This window comes from Andrena cerasifolii, chromosome 8 (assembly GCF_050908995.1).
Source record: "Andrena cerasifolii isolate SP2316 chromosome 8, iyAndCera1_principal, whole genome shotgun sequence".
NCBI classification, from domain to species: Eukaryota; Metazoa; Arthropoda; class Insecta; order Hymenoptera; family Andrenidae; genus Andrena; species Andrena cerasifolii.
The window spans coordinates 10,133,985-10,149,832 of NC_135125.1; the positions used below are offsets into that span (position 1 = coordinate 10,133,985).

Genomic DNA, 15,848 nt, shown 5'->3' on the forward strand with positions numbered 1-15,848 from the left:
CGATACACGTTTCGAGAAACGTCGCGCCTGGAAATCCGCGTGTCTTGCGATGATCGGAGGATGACGTGGCGCAACATTCGCGGCGAACAACATCGACTATCGGTCGGCCCTGTATCGACAAGGGGGAGGAGGATGTTTAATCCAGCAATTGGAAATATCTGCAGATTTGCGAGGGAACACCGAGGGGCCGTTTCGCGTGTTCGCGCGCGAATTTAATTTAACGTCACTCTCTATCACTTGACACCGACGAAATTGCATGTCAGAAAGATTTACCGAATTCGAAGGACCGGACACATCGCGATCACCGTTTCATTTCGTGCCCTAACCGACAACTTTCCTTGAGAATGCAGCGGGTATGCTACGGTTCAGTCTAGTACACTTCGGCTGTGATAATTTCATTGATGAACGGAGAAGCTGAGAAAGACTCGGAGGGAACTGGCGGCTGCCAAATGTTCGTGACGGAGCGAGAATCTAGAAATGGAGGAGCAGGTGCTCGAGAATGAGGAAGATCGTGGTGGCTTGCTAGCGCGGCAGACACGCGGAAATTGGATCCCCGAAGATGCAGTTCGGTTGCGTTTCATCGGTCGAATAGAGGCAGCTCGTTAGAAGCACGGCCGCGCGTGCACCTACCCGGGAGAGTCCATTAATATGTGAGAGGGCAGCCCTACCTAAAAAGTGACTTAGCAACTCCAATGCATACTAAGCAACCCTTATGCCACTGGCTGCTGCTGGCTCCGTCTGCGCTACCTGACACTCCTCCTGCCACCGCTATCGACTCCCTCTAACATCTAACCGCTAACCTCGTCTTTATCGGGCCAGCAACACCAGATCCAGCCCTATATATTCCAACAGCACGCACCTATTTGCACCTAGAAATGCACTCGCGTGTCCTTCGAAAGCGCACACAGCACCCACACCCGCTCCGCTCTATACAGAGTGCTCCATGTGTAACGATATTGTAACGATATTTCAACAACATCTTCTGAACGTTCTTCGCGCATCGAAGCTGAATCACCCTGTAGAGGAGCGCGAGCGCAAACTTAATCTCAAAGATCCAGCATACACCTCCACCACTACGATTCGCTCCGCTTCCTTTCAACTCATTCGCTCTCCCTTTCGCTCTGCCTTGCACGCGAGATGTGTGAATATGCGGTGAGATGCATTCACGTGCATGCATTTACGGAGATGCGAAATGGCTTTGGCTTTGAAAATGGATGGAAATCGAGAGCTGCAGCAGAGTTCTTGGTAGACACCGTGGGCTCGAGTTTGATCGTTAGTTGCTGACCCGCGAGCCGAAAGCCCCGGCATCTCTTTCCATAGTTTCCATTCATTCGAGCCAGAGAACGGACCCTCGAACTCGCGCGGGGAGGGGCAAGCGTTATCACAGGAGAATCCAGCACATGCTCAGAGAATGCGAGGGGGGTTCATCGAAGAAAGCGAGGCAATATGATCGCTGACTACAGGGGGGGGAGGTGTTGGAGTAGTACTATGTATTACGTGGAGGGGGAAGATGATCTGATTCTTACCTGGTGCATAGGATCGTAGCCCATGGAGCCGTCGTTGTACGGTTGCGAGCCGTAGTCGCTGCCGTTTATGCCCATCCCGTATCCGGCCATGTCCTGGGGCCCACCAGGAGGCGCTGGCGACATCATCGGCGTCGGTGTGCCTTGGCTGGCACCGCCCATACTGTACGGCGACGCTCCTGCAAAAGCTGCTGTAGAAACAATCGCGGTGCATACAAAATTCGAGGGTGCGTCTTTTAAGTTCTTCCGCCTCACCGATACATTTCGTCTAAAACTGTAAAACGTGAGCTCGTTTCTTATCGTTTTTTCTCGTAATCAGTGGCGCAGCGTCGAATCTCGTTACACGTGGAATACTATTCTGTTTCTGTGGGGACCGAATTGTCGCTAAACGCAGCCAGGATGCTGGCGCAATTTTTAATAGAACACTGAATGGAGACGCCACTGATTAACTAGGCTGGCGAATGTATCTTCGGCAATGATAGACTAATTTGTCGATCCATGTACGGATGAAAGCGAATGTGCCCGTTTCTCTTCGTCAGACCCACGTGACTCGAAATCATTGGAATTGCAGAAAGAATCAGCTTCCCAGCGGTAGGAAGAAGCTCCCCGGCGCGTGGCTCTTACACAGCCGTAGCAGAAGTGATTCTGATTTGGAAACGCGAGAACGTTCTCGCAGTCCTGGCGGCGGTATCGTTGGAATTCCGTTTCTTTAATTACGGGAGGACTGCGACCCGTTTACCGGAAGCGTGGCTGAGGAAAGACAAACACATGGGGGAGGCGTCGAAAGAAACGCGGGAACGTTGGCATCTCATCGCACCCTCCACCCTCTCTACAGCAGCTCTCGTATTCTCCTCCCATCTTTCCTTCCCCGTTGCCCCGTATAATTGCTAAGTTAAAAATATCTCGCCGTGCTCTCTAAAATAAAGAGACGCCCCTGTAGTTAAGTGCGCGTAATTGCTAGGAGCGACTGCTGCGAATGCGAGGAATTCCCAGGGAAAGCCGGCCGGAATTCTTCTCCTAATCTTCGCGAATGTGCGAGGAGGTAAACGCAGGCGGATCGGGAGAAGACAACTGCGCGATAGTCGAAGGGATCGTCGGCTGTCTGAAATGTGTAGGTGGATTGAAAATTCTCTGCACTCGCCTCGAAATGCAAAACTGAATCTTCCGGTGCAAGAAAACTCCAATCGATAGTCTCGTTTCCTCCTGGAAGATTTATTAGCCGGCCACGGTAACACTGGCACAGCCAGGCCGAACAATAAGCGGTAAATCAGTCGCATAATGATTTACAGTAATGAGTAGCCGCCATGCCACGCCACGCCACACCACACCACGCAATTTCTTCTCCTCTCTAATTTCGAGTTCGATGCATAAGCGATCGCGACGACGAAGGCGACTATTAGCGGAGGTGAGTGGAATTTTTGCGAAATGGCCTGCCGCGAGCAAAGAGGTGGCCGCTCGCAGGCGATTGCGCGTGTTGTTTCCTCAGCAACGCTCCGCGAATATCAAAGTTCCGCGAGTGTCGCGCGATCAAGCTATCGTGTCTTTCAACCGTTCTCGGATTCGATTAAGAAGTTTTGCTCTTATTTCCTCTCCATTTTACTTAAGTTATCGAATCGAACTCTTCAAAGAACACCCGTCGCTCGTTTGGCGAAGGACGGAACTTACCAGCTGCCTTTTTGGCTGCGTACAAGTTCGCCTCCTCCTGTGCTTTACCTATGTTTTTCTTGTAGCGTATCCTCTTGTTGCCGAACCAATTGGAAACCTGCAAGCAGGACAGGCGACGATGCAACATCACCACCCCGACAATTTCAATGGCTAATGATCCTACAAGCCTCTCGCTATTATGCCGCGTTTCGATCCGCTCAAGTATGCAGGGTTAAAGAAGGGAAATGGATGAACGAAATTTCCATCTACGGTTATTCGAACGTCATGGCAAATGCTTGAGAATCGACAGGATTAGTCGTGCAATAGTCGCCGCTTGATTCCAACGAGAGCATAAAGCCTATTTACTGCGAAGAAACGAGGGAAGTTATCTCGTTTTACTTTACCTGACTGACGGTGATGCCGCATTTTCGCGCGAGCTCTTCCTTGGCCTCTTCGCTCGGATAAGGATTACTGAGGTGCGAGTAAAAGTATTCGTTCAGGATTTCGGAGGCCTGTTTGCTGAAGTTCCGTCTTTTACGCCTACAACAGAAGATATACCCTAGGTTTTCACATCGAACGGCCTTCGAGTTCTCTGTTCCAAATCGACGAAGCAACACTTCGCTCGCCCATCGACTCTCAATCCTCGAGGAGTCTGTGCACTCACCTCGCGTCGAGGAATCGACTCCTCAGAATCATGACGGCCTCGCAGGTGGACTGTTTCAGCTGCATCTGGATGCTGGAGAACTTTTTGTGAATTATCTGAACCATCCTCTCGATCTCCTTTGGCGTGATGGGCCTGGTACGACTCTGCTCCCTCAGTAAATTCATCACGTGCGTGGTGAACTCGTTACACGCCTGAAACGAGACGAAAATCCCCCTCAATGTCATTGCGAAATCGAAACGGAGCAAACCGAACAAAACTCGGACGACTTTCGCGTCATCCGGGACCCGGAATGAAAACTATCAGCAACCAATCTATCTAAAAGGAGGGACCAGGAGTCATCCAAGAGGCTGTTCTATCCTCTTTGAATACTTGAATGGACCTGGGGGCTTCGAAACCGCAAAAGAAGCAGGGCCGGCAAGGGCGCAAAGGGCGCAGGCGAGAAAAGCAAAAAAGGGGACGGAGGGAAAGGGCGACGATAGTGGGGTGGGTAAGAGCGAGAAGAAAGACCCGTACGTATAATGCATTATTCCTGGTGGCTGCTCGGTTTAAGGGAAAAAGGACTTTGCTCGATATCAGTATTCGAGGCGAGCACGCTACCTTCCGGAGGGAGCGAAGAAGGGACGCGAGTGCACAAGAGAAGAGGAGGTGTCTCCGCGCTCTCCACGCTCTCTACCCCTCCCTGCAGAGGGGCTGTGGGGGTGGATAAAGGGAAGAAGGAAGAAGGGTGGTGGATTTTCCTGAGGGAAGGCAGTGGAAGGAAGAGTGGTCGGGGCTAGGCGGGGGTGAGGTCGAACAGGGTGGCTCGCAATTTCGAAATGGATTCCACTCTACCGCCATACCCCGAGCCCGGCTACTCTCCTCGTCTTTCCTCTATCCACCCTGTTTCTCTTCGTTTCCTTCTTCTTCCATTCTGTACTCCTCTGTTTGCACGAGCATACCCACCGACTCGGTGGGGTGGATCAGCTTCATTCCTGGCTGGCTGGCCGCCGCCGCGCCGGGGCGAGGAGCAGCGCACGATCTCGAGTAGGTGGATTGGATGGAAAACCCATAGAGAATTATGTCCCCTCTGCATCGCTGTTTTCTCCAATTTTTAAATTATCCAACCAAAAGAAACGCCATTTCACTGGGGGACGCGCGCGCGCGGCGAATCTTTAGCCAAGCCTCGGAACAGGGGATGCTGCGTTAGCCCCTGAATTTTACGAAAGCGCTAATCAATTTCCCAGAATTATCGTGCACGGCGGTACAGCGGCACAACGCCATAACTTTTCGGATTTGCAGATCGATTGGTAGCAAGCCGGCGATATTAAAAATTTATCGTCCGCGGAGCCGCGTGTCTGGAAATTGCATCGGGTACGAACGGTGACGTACGGCTCAAAACGGAAAACTATCGGGGCGAGCAAACGGCGCGAATGATTTATAAAACGCGACGCAGCCCCGAAGAAGATGGAGCGCGTACTAGCACGGACAGAGGAATGTTTTAAATCTGAACGGAACGAAGACGAACGCGGCTGTAGATCGTACAATCGATGAAGACGTGATTTTCTTTCCGGTCGAGGTGCCACTGTCAAGTTTCGAGCTGTCGATGCTCGTCCATCGAGAGAGCAAAGCCAACAAGTGTCTCGATGGGTGACGGTCGTTAATCCGTCGACCGCGCGAAATGAGTTTTCTCGCGCCGCTTCTAATTTTACTGCGGTTCGCTCTATTAATACGCGCCCACGTATTTCCAGGAGATATAGCACCGAGAGCTTTCTGGCTCGCGTACGTTATCGAAATTCCGACCTGCGCCCTGCTAAATATACCTGGTCGCATTTACGTTCGCCGCGGCGCGGCGGCTGTTCTGCGGTTGCCTCGATACACGGCTACCCTCCCGTTTTCTTGCGTAATCGAATTTATCGTTAACGAGCATTTTCCCCAAGCGATTGCCAGCGATCGCTGTGATCCGAGATCTTGGCTACGAGTCGAAGAGCGCCTCCAAACTTGTCAACATCACCGTCGGAAGGACAAGCGAAATTGCAACTTCGCAGAGACGGCGCGAGCTTGGCCGAAACATAAAGAATTGTAAATGCGGTAAGGTAAATGTCCCAAAACCTAGACACGTCCCAGTACCTGGACACTCGTGTAAGTAATACTAATTATTACATTTAATATTCCCTTTATCCATAAAAGAACTGTTTTATTCAATTATTCAAATATTTAATAAAATATATTCATGTACATATTTTGTTTAGTAAACTTGTAACACTCGTAATAAAAATATATTTTCTTGAACTCTCCAGTTTACACCATTTTAGTATTGCTCTTATCTGATTTGCTAAACAGTCTCTACTTTTTCTTGTGCGAATATTATTAATAATGTTTAGTATATTGGTACAACTAATACATTTTTAGAAAAATGGTACCTTGTAGTATTATTTTTTGATTGGAAGATTAAAATTAAAGTTCTTATTAGTTTTTTATTCGCGTGTCTATCTACTGGTACAGCGAAATCCCGGAACGGCCCTAAACCTGAGCATGTGTGCAAACTGTGAAATAAGTACGAGTTATTGTTGACACAATATTAAAACCATTATTTAAAACCTTAGCAATTATTACTTTGTATTCTTGTTATCTTGTTTTAATGATAATATTCAATTCAATATTCATGTGTAAAATTCGCGTGTCACGCACGAATACACATAACTTTAAAATTAGTCATTCTTTTGCATTTTATAATTTTTTTTTTTAAATTACGATAAGAATAAGTAATTATTTTTATAGAAATTTCAAGAAAAATAAATTTAAATACAATTTCAACAGTTGCTTTGTTGTTATACATAAATATATTCAAGTATTAATCTCTAAGGTCGATAGATTCAACAATTCGGTCATTCACTGGTTGGTTTACCCTACAGAAAAATATGCCAATAGGAAAAACTATTGTATTATTTATTTAATTTCCCTAGAAAACATCCAAATTGCTGATGTTTCATCATGCGTCCAGGTAATGGGACTGTAAAATCGGGACACCGGGACATACTAGTTAAGCTGTCCAGGTATTGGGCCGTTATGAGGACTACGAATTTTCAATATTTTACGAAATTATTCGATCCAAGAGCTTGTTGTTTTTTTTAATGATAAAGTACACGCAGTGCCCCATGTAATTGCAAAATCGTTTTCACATAAATCGACTTGTATAACTGCAAAATTCTCAATCGCGTTTCCGCTGTACCTTAAATATCCAGGTATTGGGACGTTTACCTTAAGCCTGCGGGTCGAAATCTGTGGGGGCTAAATCGGACGAAATAAAGGCGTGCACCAGTGAAATTCATGCCAGACGATGTTTGCCGGCGGTGATCACGCAATCCCGTAAAACTCGGTACGCGGTTCTATTCTCGTACTTGTCACGCCATTCTGCATTGCCAGGCAGACGTTCACCCTAATGCAGTGACTCGGCCGCGGCGAGTTTGAATAGTAAATTTCGGTTATGATAAAACTTTTGGCCGCGACGATATCACCCGTAATAACGTTACTTTTAAGCGCGGCAATATATTCAACGGCGGGGCCGCGAAACATTGTATTATCCGCTGCTCGCCAAAACTGCAACACGGCCCGGGCAGCTCGAACAACGTCCGCAGCAACGGAACGCCGTGTTCATTTAAATAACAATCGCGCGAGCGCGGACACGCTGCGAATGGGGTCGAGTAAAAAAAACGGTTCCCGCGGAAAGAATTTCTCCCTCCCCTTTGTTGAATCTGGCTGGATGTGTGCCGGAAGACGAATAAATCTAATCGAGTGCAAGCACGGAAAAGAGTTTCGTGGTGGGAGAAAAAAGTGGGAGGATTCGAGGGGTTAAAAAATGAAACATAGTCGGCGACGTGGAATATCGTTCGCGTCCTTAGACGAGGGTTGAAGCTTGTTAATGACCGGGTTTATCGGTAGGGCGTCAACAACCCCGACTGCAGTTGCACTGGCTTCTGCACGCGAGCGCATAGATCTCGGGCCACCGCGAGCCGCCTCCACCATATTGTTGCGCGCACAAAGAGTTCCGCACGCGTTCGAGTACACGCCGGTGGGCCTGGAAGCAAGGGTGTGCGTACTCGCTGCGGGGAAACATCAAGACCGCTGACACACGGTGAAATATGGGGTTGAAACGGGTGTGGCAATTAAAGCACGCTCTCTCTCTCTCTCTCTCTCTCTCTCTCTCTCTCTCTCTCTCTCTCTCGACCCGTGCACGAGTGATTCGGTATTTATATGCGCGCGAATACACGAGCGGGGACGAATTGCCAGCCACGGGTTATTTTCAAAGTATGCGAAGGGGAGTGAATGGCGTTGAGAAGAATTATGCTTTTATGGTTGATAAGTGAGTCGTCGCTGGACGGGGAATCATGCGTGCCGCGCTCCACCTGCCTTCTTCTTTCAATCGCGCGCATATTAATCAGCAGCAATTGAATATGCGTTGCGTGCGATGCACCTCGAGCAACGTCCAATTTTCCCGATGAAGATAACGCGCGACGAGGAACCGATCGATGCGATTCAATTCCCGGAGGTGGGCATCCTAACGATCCTCCAAGAGTCGTTCCAAAACGTGGCCAACGGGTTGAAAAGTTAACGCGGAGAAGAACGCTTTACTTTACGAAGCGAGCGGGGAGGAGCGCGGTAGCCGCTGAGCTTTCAGAATGTCCACGGATTTCTGCGGCAAACTCAATAACCCGCGGGGCATTTCTCCGCGTTAAAGTGATCCGCAGCTCGCGATACAGCCGACCGGGTTGCCCGACACGCGAGATTTTACTTAGCGCGAGCTACTCGGTTCATTAGCACGCAAATCGTCCAACAGAGACGAGCCGCGTGTTCCGTACCGCAGGCATGCCCCCTAACTGGTCCCTTATCACGCTGCTCCAGGATGCAAAAAATTCCAGCACGAAAATTACAACACACGAGCCCCTTCGATTCGATAACGCCGAGTCATCCGGTAACGCTTTACTTTTCAACTAACTGGAACGCTGCCGGTGCGATTCTGCACGAGATATCTGGGGCGTTCACCCTGCACTTTTCGAGCAGCCTTACGATAGTATTATTATTAATACGTAGATAGGGTTTCTGGTCCAGGATGTGGCTGAGAAGTAGCTCGCTAGAATACAACGCTTCACCGAGTTCGCTGGGAGAAGATGTCTGTTCACGAACCTGCTCGTATTTCTCCAACTCCTGATGGTAAATCTGCCTAATTTGGGCAAGCTTGGCTCTGTAGTCCGAGTGCTCGATGGCGTTGTCAGGTTGTCCAGGTGGTCCAGCGGCTGCAGCCGCCGAGGCCGACGCTGCCGCCCCCGCGCCGCCACCCTTCTCAGGCCCAGCAACACCCTCCGCGATCAACATGTTGTCCAGCCTCATTAGCTGCGGATCGGGCGGCTCCTCCTCCTGGGTGTTCCTTAACGACAGCACTGAAACAGCAGGAAATTGCAGGAATGTTATTATTTCGCATTACACAGGACGCTCGAAAAATCCTCTCGACAGCGGACGATAAAAGTGCCGTGTTAACCAACAGGGCGGTTCATTTTATTATCGCGTGAATTTTTCGCGGAGGGAGAGCGTGGAATTGAAGAGAACGCAAAGTGCAGCTCGGGAAAGTCGCGCGGCGTTTACCGATCATAAAAGAATCAATTTCGCTTCGGCGTTCCCTCGTATCTCCGTCCCCGTCTGGAACCCTTCGTTCTCTTTGTCTTAAGGGCCGATGCACGCAGTGCTTTAGAACCGGGGGTGGTTTTCCACGGTGTAACAGTGGTTTTATTGTACTTTTACGGCGCATGATGGAGCTGGACGACCCATAAAACCACAGAGACCGGGGGACTTTCCCTTTCCTCCTCTGTTCCCCGGCGCTCACCCCGCGTGACAGTTCTTCCAGAAAGATGCAACCCCATCTTCGACAGTTTCCACCCTCTTGGCATAAACCAACGCGTGCACGCGCGACTAAGCGCGCCGAGGGGATGAGCGACAGCCACCGCACTCGAGCAAACTGCCGCGAGATATAGGCACACCCTCCCCCCTCGCGCAGCGATTATTCTTCCAGCGATTCTAAACAGCCCTCCCCCTGTTGTCCACCGCGAAACAGGTATGTAATTGCGTCGGGTAAATTTCGTCTAAATCGAGCCAGAGCCACCGTCACGATATATCGCGACACTCCGCTAAATGGATGGCATTACGCTCGAAACCCCGCCATCCGCCTCGTCGGAGGGAGAGGCACCGGCTCGCTCTCGCGCTTTGAATTAATCGCGCCCGCGGTTATTGCGGCAGTAATTTAAATTCGTTAGGGCGTTTTTCCGCCGCGCTTTATACTTCCTCGCTGGAGGAACGTCTCCAGAGACGGAAGGGGTGGTGGAGGAACGTGGGGAGCGAGAAAGTTGGCCGGGATTCGCGGGAGCGTGAAACGAATGCGCGGAACTAATGCATTTATACGAAGTGTAACAATTAGGGCCGCGGTCCCGGCGAAGGGGTTGGAGTTTGAAGTTCCTCCTGGGGACCCACGGTCTGGAAGGGTGAAGACACAGAGTCGATCACTGGGGAACCGTTTCTTTGAGGAAGATGTTACGCCGCGCGCGCCAACTTCGCGACGGAGACTTGGCGCTCGTTAATGAATCTCGCCACACAGGGGAATCGTCTTGGAAGTTTTCGCTGATTCTCGGCGAACTCGATTCCCAGCTTCCTTTGGCGAATCGCGGTAATCGCTCGGATACGTTGCAGCGAATTTCAAATTGAATTCTTGCGAGATGAAATAACGCGAGTTACCCGGAAACGTGGATATGCTTGCTACGACCGAGGGAGGGTAGTTCCGCAGAGGAGAGAAGGGTATCGTTAAAACTTGGGTAGGCCGTGGCGCGGAGAACTTTTCGCGCTACTCTGGGTAATTAAGCACGCGAAAGCTTCGGGCCGCGTCGTTCGTTTCAAAAGAGGCGAAATAAAACGCGTGGAATAATTGTGAAAAATGTTGCGAATTTACTGAAGATTTTCAACAAATCTAGAGACGCGGTAGCGTCTTGACGCCAAGTACATGAAAGACACCCTGTATGTGTCGACTGTCGCTACAGCTATCATTTACTCGTCGCACGGCTATTACAACCTACCCTGAAACTTACTTCGTTAATATCTCATCACTCCTGCAATATTTTCTAAATTTAAAGGCATTTTTCTTATGTAAACCGCATATAAGCTTTCGATCAAGACCAAATTCAATAAAATCTGTGCACGCATGACAGAGATATCGTAATATCGTATCATGGATCTGTCAGAAACGGTAAGTTTTCTTCTTCTCCTTCAACTTCGTCAACTTTCGTCAAGATGATTTTTTTTATTTTGTACTTATTATTATCTTCTATTTTTGTAATTTATTTGATTTCACGTACTTGGCGTAATTTTTTTACTTTTTTTAAGTTTTTTATGGGGATTGACTTTCCTTGCTCCTCTAAATTGAAAGCAGTGGAAAGTATTAAATCTGCATAGTGATGTCGTAAATTGTATAATTAAATGACAGCGCCAATTGGTGCAGAAACGCCGTGAATCCTTCACTGGGATGAAGGGGAGGTGAACGAGATTGGACATACTTCTTTGCCACCCCAAGTGTGCCGCGGTTGCTCGCCTTCGCACGTTTTTCTCGCAAGGCCGTTGTCTCGACGCTAGTTTGCTTTAACACGTGGATGATTTGACCCAGATCTCTGTAACTCCTTCACTCGCCGTGGTCAGCCAAATTCGAGAAGCCGTCGACTCTAAAGCAAACACGTGCGAGCGCAGAGACATGAGCGCTGAAAAAACGTGGGTAGGAAGTCGCGAGGCGCGGGAGGGTTGTAAAAAGCGCGTGTCTAGCACCTCCTGCTCGCTTTCCATTCGTTCTATTGACGGATGGCACCGCGAGCCTAAAGAGGAGCGCCTTAAACATTCCTGGCTCCGTTCACGAGTTGACCGTATGTTTACGGTGACGCATTTATTTAGTCTCTCTGGTGGAGAGCCTGAACCCCGCTGAAGATGATAAGACACTCGAGTGGAGTTGACGAAGCCGCGAGAAGAATGAAGAGCACGACTGAAATTATTTTCGGCTATCGAGCGGGAAGAAAGTAATCGGGGGTGGCTTACGGGCAATAATCTGGCCATTAAGGGGTGTAAGGGGGTGTAAGGGGAGGCCCTTGGTAGCGGGTCGGCTCGGCACAGGGACTGGTAACCTCCTGCGGGGGTCCTTACAAGCACGTAAACTCAGTTTTACTAGCAGTTAACATTTTACGACTCAGACGGTCTGCCCAGCCGGCTCGGCTCTCTCTGTACTCTCAAAGTCTCTCTGTCACTCGAGCACACACGAGGACACGCGAGCAACGCGTTCCCTTCCTGTTCCCTTCGCGCTCTTCCTCCCTGCTCGCCTCTCGTCTAGCTTCCTGTCGACCAGAGCCGCACGTATTCGTCACAACACTTGCGCCACGCGTGAAACACTGCCCGCTATACGAGCACGCGCTCGACAACGGGACGCTGCTGGTCGTTTTCGAGGGTCGTTACCGAGCGAACTACGTTAATATGACACCCCGTTGAAGATCGAGCTAATTGCCCGACTAATTCGCGTCCCTCTACTCCAGCGGAAGACAAAATATCCGTCGTTTAGAAGAAACGGCCAGCCCTTGCCGCGCACATATGTTAATCCGGCCGTGAATGGTGGCTCGTGATAACGGCTAAACGTCCGCGAGACCTTTTTCCCAGGGACCCAACGAAACCGGCCGCCCCGTGCGTCAAATTGTTCGCGATTAACTCGCGACGAGGCGACGTGTACGCCCGGCAAGATAAATCGGATCGAGGGAACGAGTTAAGCTAAATATGCAAAAGGTCCGTGTGTACAGAGGGGGCGAATGAGAAGTGGGAACGGCCGAGGGAAGAGAAAATCGAAAATCCCTGGTCGAAACAACCCTTGGGATAATTTAGATTCGCGGAGCGGAGGTATGGCAACGCGCAGCGAGCGAGCGGGCGCCGGTGTGTATTGATCTAAACGGGAACCCGTGAAAGCAATTAAGATAAGGCACGGTAACAAAGGGTTGTCGGCTGCTACCCGCTTTTCACCGTAGGAAAACAGAAAGAGAGGAAAGGGGGAAATAGAAAGAGCCACGAACCGGATGGGAACGGATACGCCGTGCATAAAGGGGAAAGAAGAAAGGAGAGAGAGAGAGAAAGAGGGGGCAAGAGCCGAATATCACCGGGCGGGTCAAAAAGCATACCGTGCGCGCATTTCCCCCGTCACTTAAATCTCCGGGATGATATCAATGAAGGCGACATACCCACCCTTAGAATCATGCAATGCTCTCTTTTGTCTCTGTCAGAGGCGAGGGTGTATCGACTTTATTCATTGCTAGGAGTTTTTCGCAGCGAGTTACGATTCGAGATGCGCAGGTCGATGATTTGCGAGGATGTCGCAGGTGGCGTATGGGGTCGCGCAAACGAAGTTGGAAATTAGTGATGACTGACCCAACATCAATTAGCATTGGGGTAAAATACACAAGAGCTTCGCGATTGCAAATATCGAAGCTGTGAATCGATAAAGTAGAGGAGACCGGGGCTAGATGACTAATTTTTAACATTTCTAATTTTTATAAGTAGACCATTGGTAGTTTGTTGACTCGTTGCACACCAAAAGTTTACAAATTTCATTAGGTATACAGGCTTAATTTTTAAAATTGTTTTAATTGAGTCTAGGTCGTAGTTTTTATTATATTTAGAGTAGTGAGACGAACAAGTCAACAAATTCCAGCTGTGGGATTAGTTGAAGAATATCATGGAGATATATACGCTGTCTCATCAATATATACAAACGGCGTATATATACGTAGCCAATTCCCTCAATATAGTATACGAAAAGCGTACATATATATCCTACGACCAAAAAATTTGTTGATTATTTTCACTCCTTCACACTGTTATTGTTTTTATTAAGTATCATGCTGCTAGATACTGTAATTACTTTGTACTTGTTTGTTACGGTCTATTTGGAAGGCCTGAGAGTTTTAAGGGAGGGTAAGGCTTAGTTTGGAAGGACTTGTGGTGGGGGAAGTGGATTTGAGCAGCTAAACTCTTTTCCTCGACTGCATCTTGAGGATAAGAAGTACAATTTTTAGTGGTAATCCTATGCTTAGTCAAGTAACCCCGTCCGACATTGTCAACATGTTAAGGGCCGTACGTACAAAACCTCCACGCACCGGATATAATAAAATACCCCAAATTATAGTCAACGTATCACGTTTCCACAAAATATTCATGAAAAAAACATCAAGCAGTACATAGTGGACAAAAATTCATAAATAGTCGAAATAAAAATATTTACTTCCCGTCGACCTTTTCAGATTTTTCATTCTCACTGATAGAACACGCAAGTTTTTGTCACGGTGACACATTAAATGGCAAGCTGGTCATTCGTATGCTTCAATATCGCGAATCGCAGCATAATTTATAACATAATACAACAATTAAAGGGAACTAGTCAACTAGCCTCGTTAGTCAACTAGCCTCGGTCTCCCCTACTGCTCTGTGCAAGCAAACAAATGTGGTGTCTGTACGAGAAATGCCATCTTGTCTATGAAAACTACAAAGCCTGGAAGCAGCCAGATGAGATTACGTGCGCGCCCCAGGCTGGCATCAGGTAGACCCGAATCCTGACCCAGTTCAAAGATCCTTTCAAGCGCCTGTTGGCCGCGTCTAAGGGAATCGATTCCCAAAATCCATTCAATTTTTTTCTCCGTCTCTCTTTCGCACCTTCGACCTCTTCTCGCTCGACCCCTAATACGCGTGGACGGTCCAGATGTAAGAAGACGAGCAGGGAGAGGGTAAGGGTGGAAAAGGAGGGAAGGGAGGCAAGAGGAGGCCAGAATGGCTGCTCTTTTAATTCGAGGGTGAATCCTGTCGGCAAGGCGGAGAGTTTGCACGGGGCCGCGAAAGGGAGGCAAGCTGAAAGAAGAGGAGCCTGAGCGTTACCCCTGGGATCCGATATCGACACCGAGCCGTAAGAATATCCGGGCCTCTTCTGATTTACGAAAGAAATCGAGACACGAGAGGTGTTTTCAGCGTTGTTGATATCGTGTTTCGCTCCGTTACGAGCGCCAGTTCTGCCCGAGTGCCTTCTGAAAGGTAAGATCGTCGCGTGTCAGGTATTATCGTATCGTCGCCGTCGGGACGAGCGGGAAAAGAAGATCGTTCCTCGAGTTCAGGAGCCACCCGTCTTACATTCCCAACGAACAATCCCTACGGTATTAGCTCAACGTGCTACTCGTCCAATCCGCGCGAAATATCGCCAGAGTCATTAAAAAAGGAAACCGTTAACGAAACCAGACGCGCGCCATCCCGGGATCAAACCAGTTTTTAAAAAGTGCATACGACGAGCCGCATCGCGCGCCATGTTGTAACCCACCGTGATACGCAATCCCGAATTACTCGGCGTAATCCCCGCAAAAAAAATGAAATATTTATTTTAATCCAGTGGCGTTATAGTCCAGTGAAATTAGACGGAAATCTGTCCAATCTACGGAATAATTCCCACCGAGCTAAATTTTGGTGTGGGTCTTTATTCGGTCGTTATAAACAATATGTCAAAAATCCCCATCGATCCGACCGCTGCTAAAAATTTTACAGAGGGTTGAAAAAAAACAACTGTTTTTCGCGAATATCTCGTTATCTAGCAGTTTTGCGACAAAAACAGCTATTATACAATTTATAGCCCAGGAAATTCTCTACAAGAAAGGTCCTATGAGTTTTTTTCGTAGGAGTAATGAGAACGTCAGCATCAATAGATGTAGCACGTGTAGAGCGAGTAGAAAGTGATGTACTATTGGAGGATGGGGTGCCGCTGCCTTGACGTGCGGCCCTGGCGGCCATAGAGAGAGAGGGGGATATGAAAAGATAATATATACAGAGACGACACCCGAGAATAGAAGTCTCAAAGTTTCGATTTGATTTGTTAACTTACATATATATAATTTATAGTTTTCATATGTAAATGGAAAGTATTCCATCAATTAATAAAGATAGTTCTAAGA

General features: G+C 48.6%; 1 protein-coding gene and 1 long non-coding RNA gene across 10 annotated transcripts in view; one reads left to right on the forward strand and one right to left on the reverse strand.

Moving 5' to 3' along the window:
- The window catches only part of Exd (PBX homeobox extradenticle), a 46,334-nt gene that overhangs the window by 9,246 nt on the left and 21,240 nt on the right, over window positions 1–15,848 (reverse strand). For 6 of the 9 annotated variants that reach the window (XM_076818433.1, XM_076818432.1, XM_076818439.1 and 3 more), the window contains 5 exons: window positions 8,992–9,245; window positions 3,832–4,022; window positions 3,572–3,707; window positions 3,189–3,285; window positions 1,527–1,714 (listed from right to left, as the gene is read on the reverse strand). In XM_076818433.1, coding sequence (XP_076674548.1) covers window positions 1,527–1,714; window positions 3,189–3,285; window positions 3,572–3,707; window positions 3,832–4,022; window positions 8,992–9,245 — 866 coding nt within the window. The remainder of the gene's footprint in view (window positions 1–1,526; window positions 1,715–3,188; window positions 3,286–3,571; window positions 3,708–3,831; window positions 4,023–8,991; window positions 9,246–15,848) is intronic. The other 3 variants (XM_076818435.1, XM_076818436.1, XM_076818434.1) reach the window with 3 other exon arrangements.
- Window positions 5,947–7,027, forward strand: LOC143372337 (uncharacterized). The gene is made up of 3 exons (XR_013086283.1): window positions 5,947–6,364; window positions 6,774–6,863; window positions 6,951–7,027. It is a non-coding gene; the product is annotated as an uncharacterized LOC143372337 (long non-coding RNA).